Genomic DNA, 16,955 nt, shown 5'->3' with positions numbered 1-16,955 from the left:
AATGTCTTGCTTGGACTGGACTTAACTTTACAACCCCTGCAATGAAGTGGACCTGAGCAGATGGCTCCTGGTTAAATCAAACACTTTGCATCTTTCCCCATGTTAAACACATCTGAAGTGTTTTTAAACATTAGCCAAGCTAATTGTTTATCATGATCTGTATTTATTATTGCTGCACAATAAAGCCTCTAATCAGCTCTAACAAGTGCCCCTGTGAACTAATGGATGATATAGTGCAGCAACTACTACTATTGTATTTATGCAAGTTTTCAGTTGCAGAAGTTTGGCCTGTATTTATTTATGTCTGAAAAACACCAAAAGTTAGATTCTGACTATGTGGAAACATCAACTATTATATAAACCACATTATAACATTTACTTTGCTTACTATGTATGGGATTATAATTAAAATGTAATAGGAAAGATCCAAATGAGAACTCTAGCCTGTGTTCTTGCACACAGGTTGTTAACCCTGGGGATAGCTGGGAGCAGATTTAATTGGGCTCTATCCAGTACCACAGAAGCGATACCAGTATGTATTGACAGCTACAGATGATTTTTCAAAAGAGGTAGAACAATTTCCACTTAGAACTATGACAGCACATGACGGGGAGAAGACAACATGTAACATTATATACCAACATGGCTGTGGAGAGCAGACACTGGCAGATCTAGGTTCTGAATTGAATAATGAGGTAACAGTTTACATCTGGTGTTATTTCCACTATATGGTCAATTACACACTCATGGCCGTGTGACGGGGGCTGTTAGCAGCTACAAACTGAGCCCTTTGGAAGCCGGTACCCTGGTCACTGAGAACACCCAGGCTACCTGCAGGGCCGTCCCTAGATGTTGTGGTGCCCTAAGCAGCTGCCCCCACCATGGGAGGGGGACCCCAGGCCTCCATGCAGGAGGTGTCCCCAGGCCTCTGCGGGGGAGGGAGGGGTGCCCAATGTCTGTGGGGCAGAAGCAAGCTTGGGGGGCAGAGGGGAAACCGCCCCCAGCATGAGCCAGCGGAGTGGAACAGATTGGGGCTGGGTCGCTCCACTTCCCACTGCCTGGTGATTGCAGGACAGGCCCAACCCTGCACTCATGGGGTGGCAGGAAGTGGATTGACCTGGCCCCCGACCCCTCCTCTCTGCTCCCCTGACTCCCAGCCTTGGGGGGCTGGGGGGAACCACCTCCAGGCACTCCCTGGCAGTGCAGCTGGGAGCTGGGGGAGCGGAGCAGGCTGGGGCTGGGTCACTCCACTTCCTGCCACCTGCTGAGTGCAGGATAGGTGTGACGTTATTGATATAATCTGGGACCATATAGAACATGGTTGCAACCAAGGTCCTGTAGTGGCACCAAATCTTATGTAAAGGGGGTCATGTAAGGTGTCTGAGACCAGGTTATGGGTTGCTGCTTATGATTATGGTGTCTGTATCATTTTGTAGTTGAAGTTATAAGTATTAGCTCTGTACTATCTGTATTTCAAATTTGTGCTGTGTTTCTGGTGGTGTTAGCTCTGCCTAGCCTGCTTAATGGCCCATTAAGGACCATCAGCTACACAATTGACCCATGGAGAGAAGGCAGATACACCTTGTAACTTAGCAAAGTATGCAGGGACTTGCCCAGGTGACTCCAGACTCCATTTTGCTGTAAAGCCTATAAAAGGCTGATGCCTCATCTCCATCTGGTCTTCAATCCTGCTTCTTATCTCTGGAGGAACTTAGCTACAAACTGAAGCTCTGCACAAAGGACTGATCCCCCAGTGGGGGATGTTCTCCAGAGACTTGATTTAAACCTGCAGTTTACTCCATCGCTGCTACAAGCCTGAACTAAGAACTTTGCCATTACTGTATGTAATAGATTCCATTTAAGCAATTCTATCTCTCATCTCTACCTTTTTCCCTTTATGAATAAACCTTTAGATTTTTAGATTCTAATGGATTGACAACAGCATGATTTGTGGGTAAGATCTGATGTGTATATTGACCTAGGTCTGGGGCTTGATTCTCTGGAATCGAGAGAACCAGTTTTCTTTTACTGGGGTGTTGGTTTTCATAACCCTTCATCCCCATAACGAGTCACACTGGTGGTGATACTGGGAGACTGGAGTGTCTACGGAAATTGCGTGTGTGACTGTGGTTAGCCAGTGGGGTGAAACCGAAGTCCTTTTTGTCTGGCTGGTTTGGTTTGCCTTAGATGTGGAAAAACCCCAGCCTAGGGCTGTAACTGCCCTGTTTAAGCAATTAGTCCTGAATTCGCACACTCAGTTGGGTCCCGCCAGAACCGCATTGTCACAACAGGCCTGACCGCTGCTGCAGTGCCCCGGATGTCCCTCAGGGGACGGGGTGGAGTGAAGGCGGGGCTGGGGGGGAGCAGGGGTGGGAAGAGGCAGGGTGGGGGCAGGGGCTTTGGGGAAGAGGCGGGGTGGGGACAGAGTGGGGGTAGGGGCAGCTTTCCTGGTTGGCTCAGCCGGCCGGGGGATCAGGCTGGCTTCTGGAGCAGCACGCAGCTGCGTAGGTGTGACAAAATGGGGGATTTTCTTATATTTTCATGGTTTTCCAATGGTTTGCATGCAGAGGGAGTGGGACTCAGTGCCCCTGGGTGTTACTGATTTAACGAGGTGAGGGGAGAGGGAGTTTGTTTTGGCAGAGGACTGGAGAGGGACATTGGGACCCCAGCCAATGGCCTGGAGGAGGGACACCCCAGAGATTGATGACCTGACGACACAGCCGGTTCTGGCCAGTGGGAGGACAATGGGCTGCGAAGAGAGGACCCCATGACCTAACCAGACGGTTCCAGCCAGAGGAGGGTGGAGAGGAGAGGCCAGACGACCTGTTTACCTGGAAAGAAGACAATGGACAGAGGCAGGGCCTGGGGCTGGTGATATCAGATGCCCAGCTGGGAAGCAGAGGGGCTCCAGGCTGGAGAGGGGGAGCAAGCAGAGTCCACCTGGATGCAGGGGAGACTGGGATGTGCTGTGCTGAGGGAGGCCAGGCCTGAGGGTCAGAGAGTTTCCTGTGCTGTGTTCAATGCTCAATAAACCCTCCTGTTTTATGTTGGCTGAGAGTCGCTCCGGTCTAGAGAACAGGGTTGCAGCATAGCCTTTGGGGGGTGGAGGCCCTGGGGGGTCCAGAGCAAGTGGACTCCCCAAGGAGGCCCACAGCAGAGACAGACATGCTAAGGCTCAAAGAGGTGCAGCTCCAGGAGGTGGAGGGGCCAACCCTGAGAGAGAGTGGACCCCCAGGAAAAGGGCTGTCTCATTGGAAGGGGCATCCCTCCGCCCCCCGCCTACACCCGGACTGCACAGGGCCATGAGTGGGCACGATCTGTAAGTCCGTGACAGTTGGGCACCAGGAAATTTGGGGCAATTTGGTGCCCTACGCAGCTGAATAGTTTGCATATGGGTAAGGATGGCCCTGGCCACTGGGTGCAGTTAGAGTAGAAGGGACTGAGTAGTTTGGGTTTGGAAGGGCAGAGGGGATCACTTGCACCTGTACGGAGCCTGATGCGGTCACTAGCTCAGCGCTGAGAAGAAAGCAGCAGTATAAAAGGCTGAACCAGGGAGCTGGAAGGGGGCTCCTCGTAACTGCTGCTATGTTGTGATGCACCATAAAAAATCATAAAGACGCTTGGTGGAGGTGCCCTGGCAGACTGCCTGCTGCTTCATTCAGACAGAGGTCTGCCAGCCAGGGGTTGCAGGAACTGATGGGGGATTGTAGAAGAGATTTCTATCTATAGGAAGAGAGCATTTGTGTTTTCTTAGTTGATGTGAGAAAAAGAAAGGAAGGGTCACATCTTGGTTAACAATTATATGTAGCTAGAAAGTTAAGTCACATGAATTAATGCTGACAGAAGTTCAAAGATTATTATATAATCATGTGTGAGTGAAGTTAAATATATTGCTTAATTAATTATATCATTTTTAACCTATTAATTTTCAAAGATGTACTGCAGGAAGTGGGTGTATGTGCCCTGCCTTCCAGGGAAAACCAGTCAAGATAATAAAGGGGGTGAGGGGGAAACAGAGAACAGCTGCACATGTGTGTAGTTGTGATGTTTATAACACATGTACATTGTAACTGAACAACCCAGTCTGACAATTTAATACTTTATTTTAAGATAAATATTTTGCATTTCTTGTATTCCACAGTTGAAATACAAATGACGTTATTTAGAGAAGTTAAACTTCAATATAGATTAGAGGGAAGAATCAAAAAATAAATGTAATGTAAATAATTCCATTTCTAAAAATGTTTACATGCTTGTTTTTGAAGTACTGTTTAAATGTAAATTAAAATATTCTTGTATTTACACCTTGTTACAATAATATTTTCTAAATAATCTTTTTTCTTTCATATTTTACATTGAGATCTCACTGTAGAAAATTCTGACAGGAGTGAATGACCCCATCCACCCCCATCTGCTACCCCTGGGGCAGGGGATGGGGAAAGTGGGGGCTGGGAGTTCCCAGGTGTCTGGTTTTCGACTGGAACCTCCAGTTGAAAAGGGAAACTGGCAGCGTCCAGTCAGCACAGAAAGTCCAGTTGCTGCAGTAACTGGCCCCCACCACTGGGGGTGGGAAGAGCAGCAGGGCTGGGAGGGGCCAGTCTGTGCCGCGGGGTCACTGTCAGGGAGAGAGATTCCCTCCGGCCTGAGCTGGGACCGGGCATATTATCAGGGGAGCCGCGTTTGTACCCCCAGCGTTGTCACAGGGAGAGAGGAAAGGGTGGAGCGTCCCGGAGAAGGTGCCAGTGAAAGTGAAGAGATGGGACCTGTCAGTCACATTGTAAAATGAGACCTCGCCCGCCTCATAGTCCACGAAAATCCCCACCTGGATGGGCCTGACGCTCATGGGGAGGGGGGCCGAGGGGGAGCTGCAGGCCTCGTATTCCCCATCCCTCAGCACCACGGCCCAGTATCCATCCTCAGGTGAGAGTGTGACCTGCCCCTTCCTGCTCACAGATTCCCTGCAAACCCCCAGGTCCCAGTCAGGCTTGTCTCCCACCTCCACCTCCCAGTAACGCCTCCCACCCGGGAACCCCTCAGCGCCCAGGACACAGTAACAATAATCAAATCTCTCAGGGTTGTCGGGCAGATCCTGGCATGTGTCTCCGTCTCTCACACGTTTCCGATCGTCAGACAGGATGAGGTTGGGATTTGCCGTGTCTGGATCCAGAGTCACGTCCACTGGGGAGAGAGTCACAGAGTCAGGGCTGGGGGCAGGGGCTAGTCACTGGGATCAAAGGGGAATTAACCTGCATCCCCGTTAATCACTGGGGGGGGGGGGGTTGTTGGCTGAGGGGAGTCAGGGCCCCTCTGCCTGTGAGGAGACAATAGGGGGAAAGGGCAGGAGGAGCGGGGGAGGGGTGACAGGGTGTCGGGGAGGCGGGGGAGGTGAGGGGACAGACTGATGCTGAGAGAGGAAAGGGGAGGGGGAGGTGACAGGAGCAGAGATGGGGAGGGAGGGACATGGAGTGGGGCAGGCACAAGGGCTATGGGGGGGATAAGGGAAGGGATGGGCACCGGGTGGTCAGAGGTGTGAAGGGACGAGCAGGTACCAGGGGGCTGCACAGGGTGAGGGGAGGGGTGGGCTCCTTGGGAGAAGAAAGGAACAGACCCCAGGAGGCTGCGGGGGACAAGGAAAGGGGCAGTCACCAGGGGGCAGAGGGGTGTGAGGAAATGGGGGAGATCCAATGGGGGGAAGTGAATGGGCAGCCACTGGTGACAGAGGGGCAGAATGGGGGTGAGGGAGCAGGTGAGCAGAAGGGGACGAGAGAGGGGGGTGGAGAAGGGTAGGCCCCAGGGGACAGAGGCGTGTGCAGGGAGATGTGGGCACCAGGGGGGCAGAGAGGATGAAGGGAGGGTGGGGCCCAGAGGTTAGGAGAGGGGAGGGAGGGGTGGGCCAATGTTGAGGTGAGGGGAAGGGCTGAGACCAGGGGGGTGAGGGAAGGGACTTGCATGAGGCAGGCAGAGGAGGCAAAGGAAACAGCAGGCACCAGGGAAGCAGGTGGGGCCAGGGTAGAGCTGGGACTTGGGGCAGAGGAGGAGCTGGCACCAGGGGACTGGAGGGGTGGTGAGGGGTGCAGGTGTCACAGAGCCAGAGGGGAGGAGGGGGCAGTGGTGAGAATTATGGATATGGTGGCATGGGTGATGGTGGCTGAGGGGCTAGAGGAGCGCAGGGTCAGTGGGGCAGAGGGTGAGGAGGGGCTGGGCACCAGGAAGGAAGGGGACAAGGGAGGGTCAGGTGTTGGGGGCAGGAGGAGGGGAGGGCAGGCAGCAGAAGGGTGCGGGGAAGGGAAAAGGCAGGTGCCAGGGATTGAGGGTTGAGCAGAAGGGCAGGCACAGGGAGGGCAGAGGAGGGGAGGGACAAGCACCAGGGGCAGAGAGGGGTGAGAGGCAGGTCAGGTGGGCAGAGGAGGAGTTAGGAGAGGGGATTGGGGAGGGCAGGTGCCAGGGGTCAGAGTGGGGCTAGAGGGGGTGGGCACAGGGAACGAGGGAAGGGCGGGTGCCAGGGGTCAGAGAGGGTGGGGAGAGGGGCATGCGTCAGGAGGGCTGAGGGGAGTGAGAAGGGTGAAAGTCAGGACAGCAGAGGAGGGTGAGGGGAGGGGTGGGAGACATGGCACAGAGGAGGGAAAGGTGGATGCCAGGACATAGTGGGGGTGTGAAGTGATGGGAGGGCTCCAGGGTGCAGAGGATGTTTGGGGGAGAGGGGCAGGGGCCAGGAGGGCAGGGGGAGAAGGGATGGGCTGTTCCAGTGGGGCAGAAATGGGTGGAGGGCAGGGGCATGTGCCAGGGAGGCAAACTGGGAGTAGAGGGGCAGGGGCCCAGGGGAGCAGAAAGGGAGTGAGAAGAAAGGGAGGGTTGTTGGTGAGGGGTCAGAATAGACGCAGGGTCCAGGGTCCCTCACAGGGGTGGGGAAAGGGTAAGGGAGGGGCAGGAGCCAGAGAGGGGGGAGAGAGAGGCAGGCCCCAGGGAATCTCTGTTGCTTTGGGGCCACGTGTGGTTGGTTTCTCGCTCAGAGCAGGTCGGTGCTGTCCCCACACACTCTGGGGGTGTAGCCCTGCCCCGGGGGAGCAGCTGGGACGCTCCATGCTGGCAGGCCCCACAGGCCGCACCTTCCAGCCGGGAAAACCCCACAGCCAGACCCTCCCCTCGCCCGGCCCTGCCCCACCTCCACAGGGGCAGTTGTCTGCATTTTGGGGGGAGGGGTATAAACGCTCACTAATGGGTTGTTGCTAATGAGGCCAGGGCAGTGGGGAGGGGAGGGGGCATTTCCCCACTTACTGCCCCCCTCCATCTGGGAGAAGCTGCACCGGGGACCAGTCCCAGTTCACACCTGCACAGCGCGTCTGCACTAGGGGTTTGCACCGGTGCAGCTACATCAGTGCAAGGAAACCCCGGCAGACATGGCTGAGACACTGCTGTGCCAGGGGGCGTAACCCCTCCCCTCACTGGGGTTATGGATCAATAATTACAGGGTCACTGGAGCAGAGGAGCTGGACTCTGGGCTCCAAGGTGGGGGCCCAACACACTGGGCTGCAGAGTCATTCTCACCCCCACGCTCTGGCACAGTGCCCATGGCAGTGTTTAGACACAGGGGGACGTCATCAGACACCTGGAGCCCAGCGGTTCGAGCTCTCATGGCATCACACGGGGGGATTGAACCTGGGGCTCCCAGCTGAGGGCCCAGCCACTGGGCTACAGGCTAGAAAGGAAGCGGCGGCACCTTTTTCTGTTCATTGAAACTAGTCAGCAAACCCGACATGGATTCACGAACAGTTTCTCTTGACCCAAAATATAATTTTGCAGGAAATAAACTATTTGTCGAAAACATTTCACCCAGCTCCACTGCAAACCTGTCTGAGCAACTTAGGAGCCCCAATCCCAGTGACTTGCAATGAGAGACTGTCAACATCCCCAGAAACGCAGTTACAGGCAGGCCAGGCTCAGGACATCAGCTATGAAACACTCCAGAGCTGCTGTTTAATTTGCCCTTTGCAGACAAATGCCCCCTGGGCCCCTGATCTCACCCCCACAAATCAGGCTGAAAATGGAGACTCAGCTCCAGCCTGAACTCTCTGCCCAGAGCCATTTGCCCCATGGATGCTGTTAGCGGCACAGACCTTCTGCAGCTGCACCTGGGCATCTCCCAGAGCGGATAACAGTCACAGAGACCATCTCAGAGCCCCAGGGGCTCAGGTGTCTCCATCTAACGACTGCGCCAGCCACCCCCCTCGCTCCCATTAACCAGCCCTGGTTCAGACCCGCTGGGAACTTTCACACCCAGACTCTGGAGACACTTTGGGTCCTTCAACACAGCCTGCAGCAGCGAGTCTTGGAACAGGATGGACAGATTCAGGCTGGCGGGGCTCCCTCTTTGGAATTCAAAATAGCCGCATAGATTTTCAGGTTCTGGCTGGAGCTCAGGCTCTGAAGCCCAGGGTGGAGCCAGGTCTGCCTCTCACAGCGCAAGAGGGGACATTGTCTGTGTCCACATCCCCTTCACCCCCTTCCTGGGATGGGGAACAGCAGCCCCAGGGCCCCTCCCTTCACCCCCACAGCAAGGGAGTGAGAGCCCTCGGCCTCCCGGGCAGTGGGGCCTCCCAGCACAGGTTCCAGGGTGAGCGTGAAAGTGTCTCCACCCTGAAAGCTCTGCGCACCCGGCAAATACACAGATGTGCCCGTGGATCAGGATCCGGGATGGTGCTCTCCCCAGGAGTGATGGAAGCTCCCTAAAAGTAGAGGGGTCACCCACTCGTGCCAGCCCTTCTCCCTGAGCTCCTGTCCCCGCACCCCTGAACCCTCGCTCTCAAACTGCCCCTTCTTCCTGAGCCCCGGCCTTCACACCACCTCTTCCCCACACTCTGACCCCCTGGTCTCTCCTCTCGGCCCCCTCACTCAGCGTCACTCACCCTTACAGCTGGTAAAACTGGGAGGAAATAGCCCTCCCATTGGTAAAAGTGATGGGGTCATGGTCCTCTGGCCCCTCTCTTCCAGTGCCCCTTACTCACTCCCCAGCCCCGGGAGGACCCTTGGGGCAGTGTCAGTGAGTTCGGTGCTGGGGATACGAATTGGGTTTTACACGCCGGCTGCTGGAGCTCTGTGTATTGAGGGTGTATTGAGGGTGTAAGGAGACTGAGGCCGTGTCAGCTCCCCACTGTCCTGCCAACATGGCTCAGCCCTGACATCTGTCGGAGCCTCTCCCTGGGGAGGAATCATCTCTGCGGCCCGTTCAGGCCTTGGCCTCCCTGCGGAGGTGGCTGGTGAGGCTGCCGTTAAAGTGAGTTACGGTGTGAGCTCCTGTCCGCTGGGAACTGGACTCTGAGCCTGGGCTGAGATCGGTGACTGGGGAGTGAAAGGCCCCAGCTGCCCTCACTGCCCCCCTGAGCCAGCCCAGCGCTACCAGCCATTCAGTGCAATAACAGCGATGCTCAGGCTTGGTGACACAGCCAGTGCCCCAGTGGGCAGGGCGAGGGCCTGTCCAAGGAGCAATGGGCACAATCTGCAGCAAGGGAGGTTGAGGCTGGAGATGAGGAAACTGGGGGCTGGACTAGGTGACCTCTCGAGGGCCCTTCCAGCCCTGCATTGCTCTGGTTCTAGGTTACAGCAGTTCCTGGGGCTGGGCCCAGGGGGCTCTAAGCCTGGTGAGTGGCACGTGACAGAGTTAACGCTGTTAGTGACCATGGCAGCTGGCAGCTCAGCGTCCCTGCCAGGGGCCTGGGCTGGCATATGGCTGCCTGTACCTGGCTCAGCAGGGTGTTACTGAGCCATGTGGACAGGACCTAGGGTTGGCACCTGTCCATAGGGTTGCCAGGCGTCAGTTTTTTATTGGAACACCTGGTCAAAAAGGGACCCTGGCAGCTCCGGTTGGCACCACCGACTGGGACATTAAAAGTCTGGTCAGTGGCGCAGCGGGGGCCCGGGGCTAAGGCAGGCTCCCTGCCTCCCTAGGTTCGTGCAGCTCCTGGAAGTGGCCACCAATTTACTTCCCTGGAGTTTGAAACTTTTCTAGCAGAACATAACCAAGTGTCAGCCATGGTCAAGCCTCCCTTTGAATACAGGTTGGCTCTGGGGGTGGGGGGAAATGTATCAAGAGAGCTGGTCCTGTTAGGGGAGTCAGGGACCAGACTACCTGTGACAGGCCCCTGTAAGGGAGAATGAGACAACCCAGACCAACCTGGAAGTAATTAAATCCCTAGGTGGCTAGTCGGCAGTGAAACAGCTAATGAGGCTGATAAAGGGTAACCAGGGCTCAGCTGAAGGGATCCCAGGGACAGGAAGTTGCTGAGGAGAGGAGCTCCCAGGAGAGCTCACCAGGGCAAGGGGCCTGGAAGGGGCTCCTAGAGCAGTGCTTCCCAAACTGTGGGTTGTGCCCCCCTAGAAGGTGTGGAGGAACATTTGGGGGGCCTGACAGGGCCTGGACCAGCCCCCATGGGTGGCGGGAAGGGAATGGCACCCAGCCCTGCTCTGCCCCTAGCTCCACTCCGGCCCCACCCTCAGCCCCAGCTGCATCTCCGGCCCTGACTTCAGCCACCCACTCCCGGCCCTGCTCCAGGCTGAGAACCCAGCTGCAGCCCCAGCCCCAAACATGGTTCCGCCCCCGGCCAAAGCCCCCAGCTCCCGGCCCCAACTGCGGGTTCACTCCCAGCCATGGCCCCCAGCTTCTGGCCCCAACTGGAGCCCCGTTCCTGGCCCAGTTCCTGACAGCAGCTCCCAGGGTGGTGGCACAAACCAGGTAAGGAAGGACATGACCAAAAACGTTTGGGGACCACTGTCCTAGGCAGAGGAGCTCCCCTAAGGGGGAGGAGCTGCCAGAGACGACAATGACAGCAGCAGCTGGAGCAGGACAGAACCCTGGAGAGCTGCCCCCGGCTGGAAAAATTGGATGCAGAGAATAAAGGCACAGTCTGAAATGACCCAGCTCCAGGAGGGAGGGCTGGAGTCGTCCGATTCCATGATGGAAACTAATCCAAGCCCAGCTCCGGGAAGGACTGAGGGCTCCTGACTTGAGGACAGTGAGAGCTGGAGTGAGAGCTGGAGGCTGGAGCAGAGTGAGGGAAAACATTTTATTTTGGGCGTTACTGGGACTCAGAGTGGACCACAGGACGGGATCTTTTAGACTGTGAGGCATAATATAAGGAGTGCTGAAGAGGATAAACTGAGGCAGGAACCTTGCCAAGACACCTTGGAATGACTGAATGTGGTAACTCAGCCATGGAGGGGTCAGGATGTCAGAGTGACCGGGCCTGGTCAGACACCTGGGCAAGTACCAGCAGGTGATTGTAAGTAGCAGGCAAACTGCCCAGCACTCAGCGCATCAGCCTCCAGCTATCACAGCTCCAAGCCTGTCAGCTGGGTGCATGCGTGTTCTGGGGTCCCAGGCTCTGTCCAATTCCCCAGCACAACACAGCTGAATGTCCCAGAAGAATCCACTCACCTCCGAATCTCTGCAGCGCTTCCCTCATGTCAAGGGAAATTTTATACACATTCTTCAGGTCAGTAGAAACAGCTTCTGGTTCCTGGAGTTTCACATTCTCACTCCTATGAAGAAAACGTCCCATCATCACTCAGCTGCTCTGTACACACATCATCCCAGAACCACCACCAAGAATATAAGAGCAATGAACATAGGAAACACACCTGCTCAATGTGCTTTTCACATCCTGAAAGGAAAAAAGGAGAATCAATGTTCTGTATTAACACAATGTGCATAAAACTGTGAGTTTCACTCTGGGCATCAAACTTTCATCTAGAAAATAGATCAACCCTCCCAGCCTTCACTGTTTTGTTGTAAAATCTCGTACACTATTGTGCATTAACACTTCTTTCATTTATGTAGGTGAGACAGGAATTTAGCTAAAGGATTCTCCCTTCTAGGGACCCAACCCATCAGTATCTGTGTTTATCGCCTGTGTTGGGTCCAATGTTCTGGAGTCAGAGCAGGGATGGGTTCAGCTCAGTATCATTCTTGTATCATCCGTTTAATCTCCCATGGCCTCACTGGGTCTCCATGAGGAGAATTCCCCTCTAATATAAACTGGGATATTTTGGAACTGATGGAGCCCTTAGCCGGATGTTCTGTTTGTCAGTAAACCGCAGAACACATTTACTCTAATTGTTGGAATCCAGACCCAGGGATCTGAGTCATTCTGGATGGATGGAGAATTTTGATGCCGTCTCACCTTTAGCAGCTCCACAACTGGTTGCTGACACTTCTCCTCGATCTCTGTGATCAGCTGCTGCAGAGAGGAGCTTTGCTGGGAGAGTTTGGTTACATTTTCCCTTAGTCTCTGCAGAGTCTCCCTCTCTTCCTCCTCCAGGCTCTGCAGAAGCAGCTGCTCCTCCTCTCTCAGCAGTGTGTGCAGTTTGTTAAATTCACCTGCAATCATTTCTCTCCTATTCTTCACTTTCCCCTTGAAATAGAAGAATAGGAAAGGCACAGAGAAAATGTGAGCCAGATGCTGAGTTACACAGACTGGGCCTCTGTCCATGAAGCGGGGGATTAGATCAGTATCAGGTTTGTAAGGAGATTTACTTCTTTGGGAAACGTACCATAATGGGTTTGTTTTAGTTCAGAGTCCATATGGCCAGTTCCATAGCGGGGTTGTCTAGGTTGCTTTGTAAAGACGTAGTCTGTTATTGCAGGTGGCATGGGATTAGGGTGACCAGACGTTCCGATTTTATCGGGACTGTCCCGATATTTACTTCATTGTCCTGCATCCCGACCGATGTTCGGTCAGGATGCGAATAGGCAGTTATTTTGCCTCCACAGGCAGAGCCCGGAGGGGGCTCGTGCCCCCGCCCTGACTCCGCCCCCTCCTTCCCCTGTTGGATCCCTCCCCAAATCCCCCCTCCCCGGGAGAAGGAGGCAGAGGCTTTGGCCTCAGCGCCGGGGAAGGGGTGAGGGATGCCAGCTGCGGCTGGGGATGGGGCTGAGTGGGAGTGGGGCCTGGGGCAGAGCAGGAGGGGAGTGTGGGTGGTGCCTCGGGGAGAGGAGGCCTAATGGGGGTGGAGCAGTGGGCAGGGCTATGATCCGGGCACAGGGGAGGTTCCGGCCCATAGCTGGCACCAAGCCTCTGCAATGGAGCAAACAACCAGAGCAGGTTCATAACCTCATCCTGGAGCTTTACGGCCCCGTCATTCCTGGGAATGCTGCAGGGGGAAGGGCTCAGGGAGGAATAAACCCAGATACCCACCTGCCACTCTGTGGTTTTCTCCTCCTCTGCAGACATCAGAGCCAGGGCCACTTCCAGCTCCTTCCTCAGAGGGCCCAGGGCTCCCTGGAGTTTCTCCTGCAGGGACATCGCGTGTGATAAACAGCCATTAGTCTGCCTGTCCAATGGGTGGACAGTACTGTCCATATTGGCATTTCACACACGAGCAGTAAATACCCTGGAAGGAGGCAGCAGACTCGGCTCTGCCGGCCCCAAAGGCCTCATGGGAGCAGAGACGCCAGTCTCAGAGCAGGGGCTCTGCTCCCTGCAGACACTCAGGACTTCTCAGAGCCTGTGTCTGAGCTAAAGCTTCACATCACTGAGCACAGGCCAGAGGGGAAACAGCTGGGAAGGTTCTGAACGATCCCTCCTGCCGGTGCCAGTGAAGAGGTTGGGGCAGCACCTCGCTGCACTGTACCCAGACCCAGGCCAGGAACAAGACCCCATGGTGCTCTCCTCTGTCCAGGCTCCCATGTGGCCTCCCCCAGGCAGCAGCCGCGCACCTGAGCCAGCGCAGTCCCATTAACTGCACAGGGTGAAGCTGAGATGTGGCTGGAGGTCAGGGAGGACCAGGAAACACTCGGTCTGGGGGAATGTGCAGCACCCATAATTATAACTGCCCCAGAGCTGTAACAACCCAGGGCTCTCTTCCCCTTTGACAGCGTGTGATTCATTCACCCGGCACAGCAACGTGCTCCTGCCCCATCAGGCCCACTCTGTGCAACACCCCTGGCAGCACCTGAGAGCCGCCTGCTGAGATCTCCCCGTTTCACTTTTTCTCTTTTCTCTGTGCCCTCGAGTTCTCTCCTGCCCTCTGCCCAAGGGTCCAGGCTGCTGCTGCGAGCTCCTGGGGAGCTGCTCGGTGACACCCCTGCAGTGCTGCTGCAGGGAAGCAGTGAGGGAGGGTGGGAGCCAGCAGGGGCTAGTGAGAGACAGGAGGCGGAAAAGCAGCCTCTGCATCCAGCAAAACAGCCTCATCGATGAGCCAGGATCAGAATGGGGGAGGGGCAAAGGTGGCTGGATTATTTGAAGCTCCACCCACAAAATAAGCTCTGCCCATGTGAGTCACTAAAAGGAGGCACATGATCTGTTCAAATGGTGCATTGTTCAAAACAGGATGGAGTTGCTGATTGGCTCCAAGGGGCTCCAAGGGCCGGACTCCCCTCATGGGGCTGGAATGTACCCCTGGACTCTGCTGGGCTCTCTGGGCCTGGTCCTTCTTTACTGGGGGGAAATAAGAGGTGGCATCTCCCAAACATCACCCGCTTGTGGCACTGGAAGGAGGCGTCACTGGCAATAAATGGTGCCCAGCTGTAATTCTCCCTCTCCGCTCTCACAGGGGAACAAAATAATTAACAGTGTTGATATTTAAATGATCAGTTCTCCATTCTGAAGGTAACACACTCACCTAGACTGGCCTGCAGCTCGTGTGATTTAAACCTCACTGATCGTTAACACCGGCCGTGGTGTAAAAAGTCTCCTTTTTTCAGCAGTGGAAGCTGAGTGTGAAAGACATTCAGAATCTCAGAGGAAAGTCTCCCACATCAGGTATCTTTTAAGACTTGGTATTTAGATTCTGTCACCACACTGCCAGATCATTCATTTTGTTAAAGCATCTCCCGTACAATGAAGGCTTTACAGAGCTGAATGATGCATCACACCCATGATAGGCAACTTTCAGTGAAATCAGCCTACAATTAAAATCCAAAGTTATTACCCATTAAACTTGACAGCAATTCCCTACCTTGTACTCCTGGGCAGCCTCCTTTATGGGAACCACCCTGTGATCTCTGTGAGCCCGGGACAGATGGCAAACCACACAGACAGAAGTTTGATCTTCTTCACAGAACAGTTTCAGAGTCTCCTGGTGTTCCCCACACACCCTCTCCTCTCCTGCTCCCTTTGCTGCCTGTAAACTCAGCCGTTTGACCATTTCTACAACATTTGCCAGCTGCCTGTTGGGCCTGAGGTTTCCCTGTTGCACAGTTTCTCTGCACTGAGGGCAGGAGACGTCTGTATTCGATCCCTCCCAGCACTGGGCGATGCAGGCTTGGCAGAAATTGTACCCACAGTCTATAATCACCGGGTCCTTAAAATACTCCAGACAGATGGGGCACGTAGCTTCCTCCTGGAGACTTTCCACGGGGTTGTCTGTGGCCATGGCTCCCTCTGGACAGTGACACAGGGTTAGTTTCACTTTCCTGAGCTCAGAAATATGCCCCACCTGCAGCAGCAGCAATTGGGTGTTTCCCTTCCTGGAACTGACTCAGGCTGTTTGCTGAGCTGGAGCCAGATCACCAGTAATGTTCCAGCCCTGGGGGCTTTGGTGAGAAATGTCCCAACAAGGCTCTGATCCTGCAATCAGCCCCCTCTGCTGGTGTGTGGGGGGGGAGTGACTGGGGCTTCACATAGACATCAGCTTCCCCTTGTCCTGCTGAGCTGACAGAACTGCGTGTCTAAGGAGTGATATTTAGGCTTGGCAGAATTCATTTGTGTTGTGTATTTGGTTGTCATGGGTTTTGTTACTATGGCAACTGAGTTAGACTATTAAGGGATAGCTCAGCCGGTTTCAACCGGCTGGGGGAAGCTCTCTGTCTCTGTAAATAAAATGGAGGTTTTGGTTAGCTGTCTGCTCTCTGGCCTCAAGTGATTTCTTCCTACACCAGCTGCCCCAAGGATATAACACTGGCGACGAGGATGGGATCCTGGTGCTGCTCCAGTAATAGAAGGAAGAGAAGTCAAGGTAAAGACCAAACAAAGAAAAAAAGCTGCTTGTTTGCACTGACTGTGAAAGTGAAACTAAAAATCATGGCTACTCTGACCAGGCCCCTGGAGCCTTTTGATGAGAATACAGAGCAGTGGCATGTGTATACTGAGCGTTTTGAGCTTTTTGTTATTGCAAATGACATTACAGAAGCGAAGAAGGTGCCAATATTCTTAACTGTTGTAGGGGCTAAAACCTACTCCCTGCTACACAGCTTACTGCACCCTGTTAAGCCTGAGACTCAATCTTACAGTGACATTGTGGAAATCCTGGGGTCTCATTTCTCCCCAAAACCACTGGTTATTGCTGAAAGATATAGGTTCCACAAAAGAGACCAAAAGGAAGATGAAACAGTTGTACAATTTGTAGCCATTTTAAAAAAGCTAGCAGAACACTGAATTTAAAGAGATGTTAAATGATGCCCTGCGTGACAGGTTAGTGTGTGGCCTCTGCAGTGAAGCTATACGGAAGCGCCTACTGACAGAGGCTCAGCTTACATTACAGAAGGCTGTTGATATTGCTGTCTCCATGGAACTGGCTACAAGGGAGGCACAATACATCGGTGCATCCCCTAGGGTGAAAAAAGTGTCACAAGAACTGACCCACAAAACGGTGCAGAGTCAAGAATGTTACCGCTGTGGTAAGCTGGGTCACCAGGCATCAGAATGCTGGTGTAAGGACCTGGTGTGTCGACACTGTGGCAAAAAGGGACACATCGAGTATGCCTGTAAACAAAAGAAAAAGAGGCCTGTGGTCTGGCCGAGAAAAAGAGGAACCTTGCATACCCTAGAGCAGACCCAGGATGATCAAGAGGACACCTCCTCACAAGAGGAAGTGCCACTGCATGCTTTGTCTTTGGCAGCAGGCTCACATGAATACTGGGTAACCCCCTTATTGGAGGGCAAACCTATACGCATGGAACTAGACACCGGTGCAGCTGTCTCGCTGGTTCCTGAGACTGTGTATAAGGAAAAGCTACAGCATCT

General features: G+C 54.3%; 1 protein-coding gene across 1 annotated transcript; it reads right to left on the bottom strand.

Moving 5' to 3' along the window:
* Positions 1-4,179: 4,179 nt before the first annotated feature.
* On the bottom strand, positions 4,180-15,596 carry LOC120394796 (E3 ubiquitin-protein ligase TRIM39-like). The gene is made up of 6 exons (XM_039518946.1): positions 14,950-15,596; positions 13,188-13,283; positions 12,174-12,404; positions 11,632-11,654; positions 11,429-11,532; positions 4,180-5,178 (listed from the first exon to the last, which is right to left on the bottom strand). Exons 1-6 carry the CDS (start codon positions 15,364-15,366, stop codon positions 4,619-4,621), a joined length of 1,431 nt encoding a protein of 476 aa, XP_039374880.1. The 5' UTR covers positions 15,367-15,596; the 3' UTR covers positions 4,180-4,618.
* Positions 15,597-16,955: the final 1,359 nt, after the last annotated feature.

This window comes from Mauremys reevesii, unplaced genomic scaffold, assembly GCF_016161935.1.
Source record: "Mauremys reevesii isolate NIE-2019 unplaced genomic scaffold, ASM1616193v1 Contig79, whole genome shotgun sequence".
Lineage (NCBI taxonomy): Eukaryota > Metazoa > Chordata > Testudines > Geoemydidae > Mauremys > Mauremys reevesii.
The sequence above is the reverse complement of the archived record's forward strand: the minus strand, read 5'-3'. Positions and strand labels throughout refer to the sequence as shown.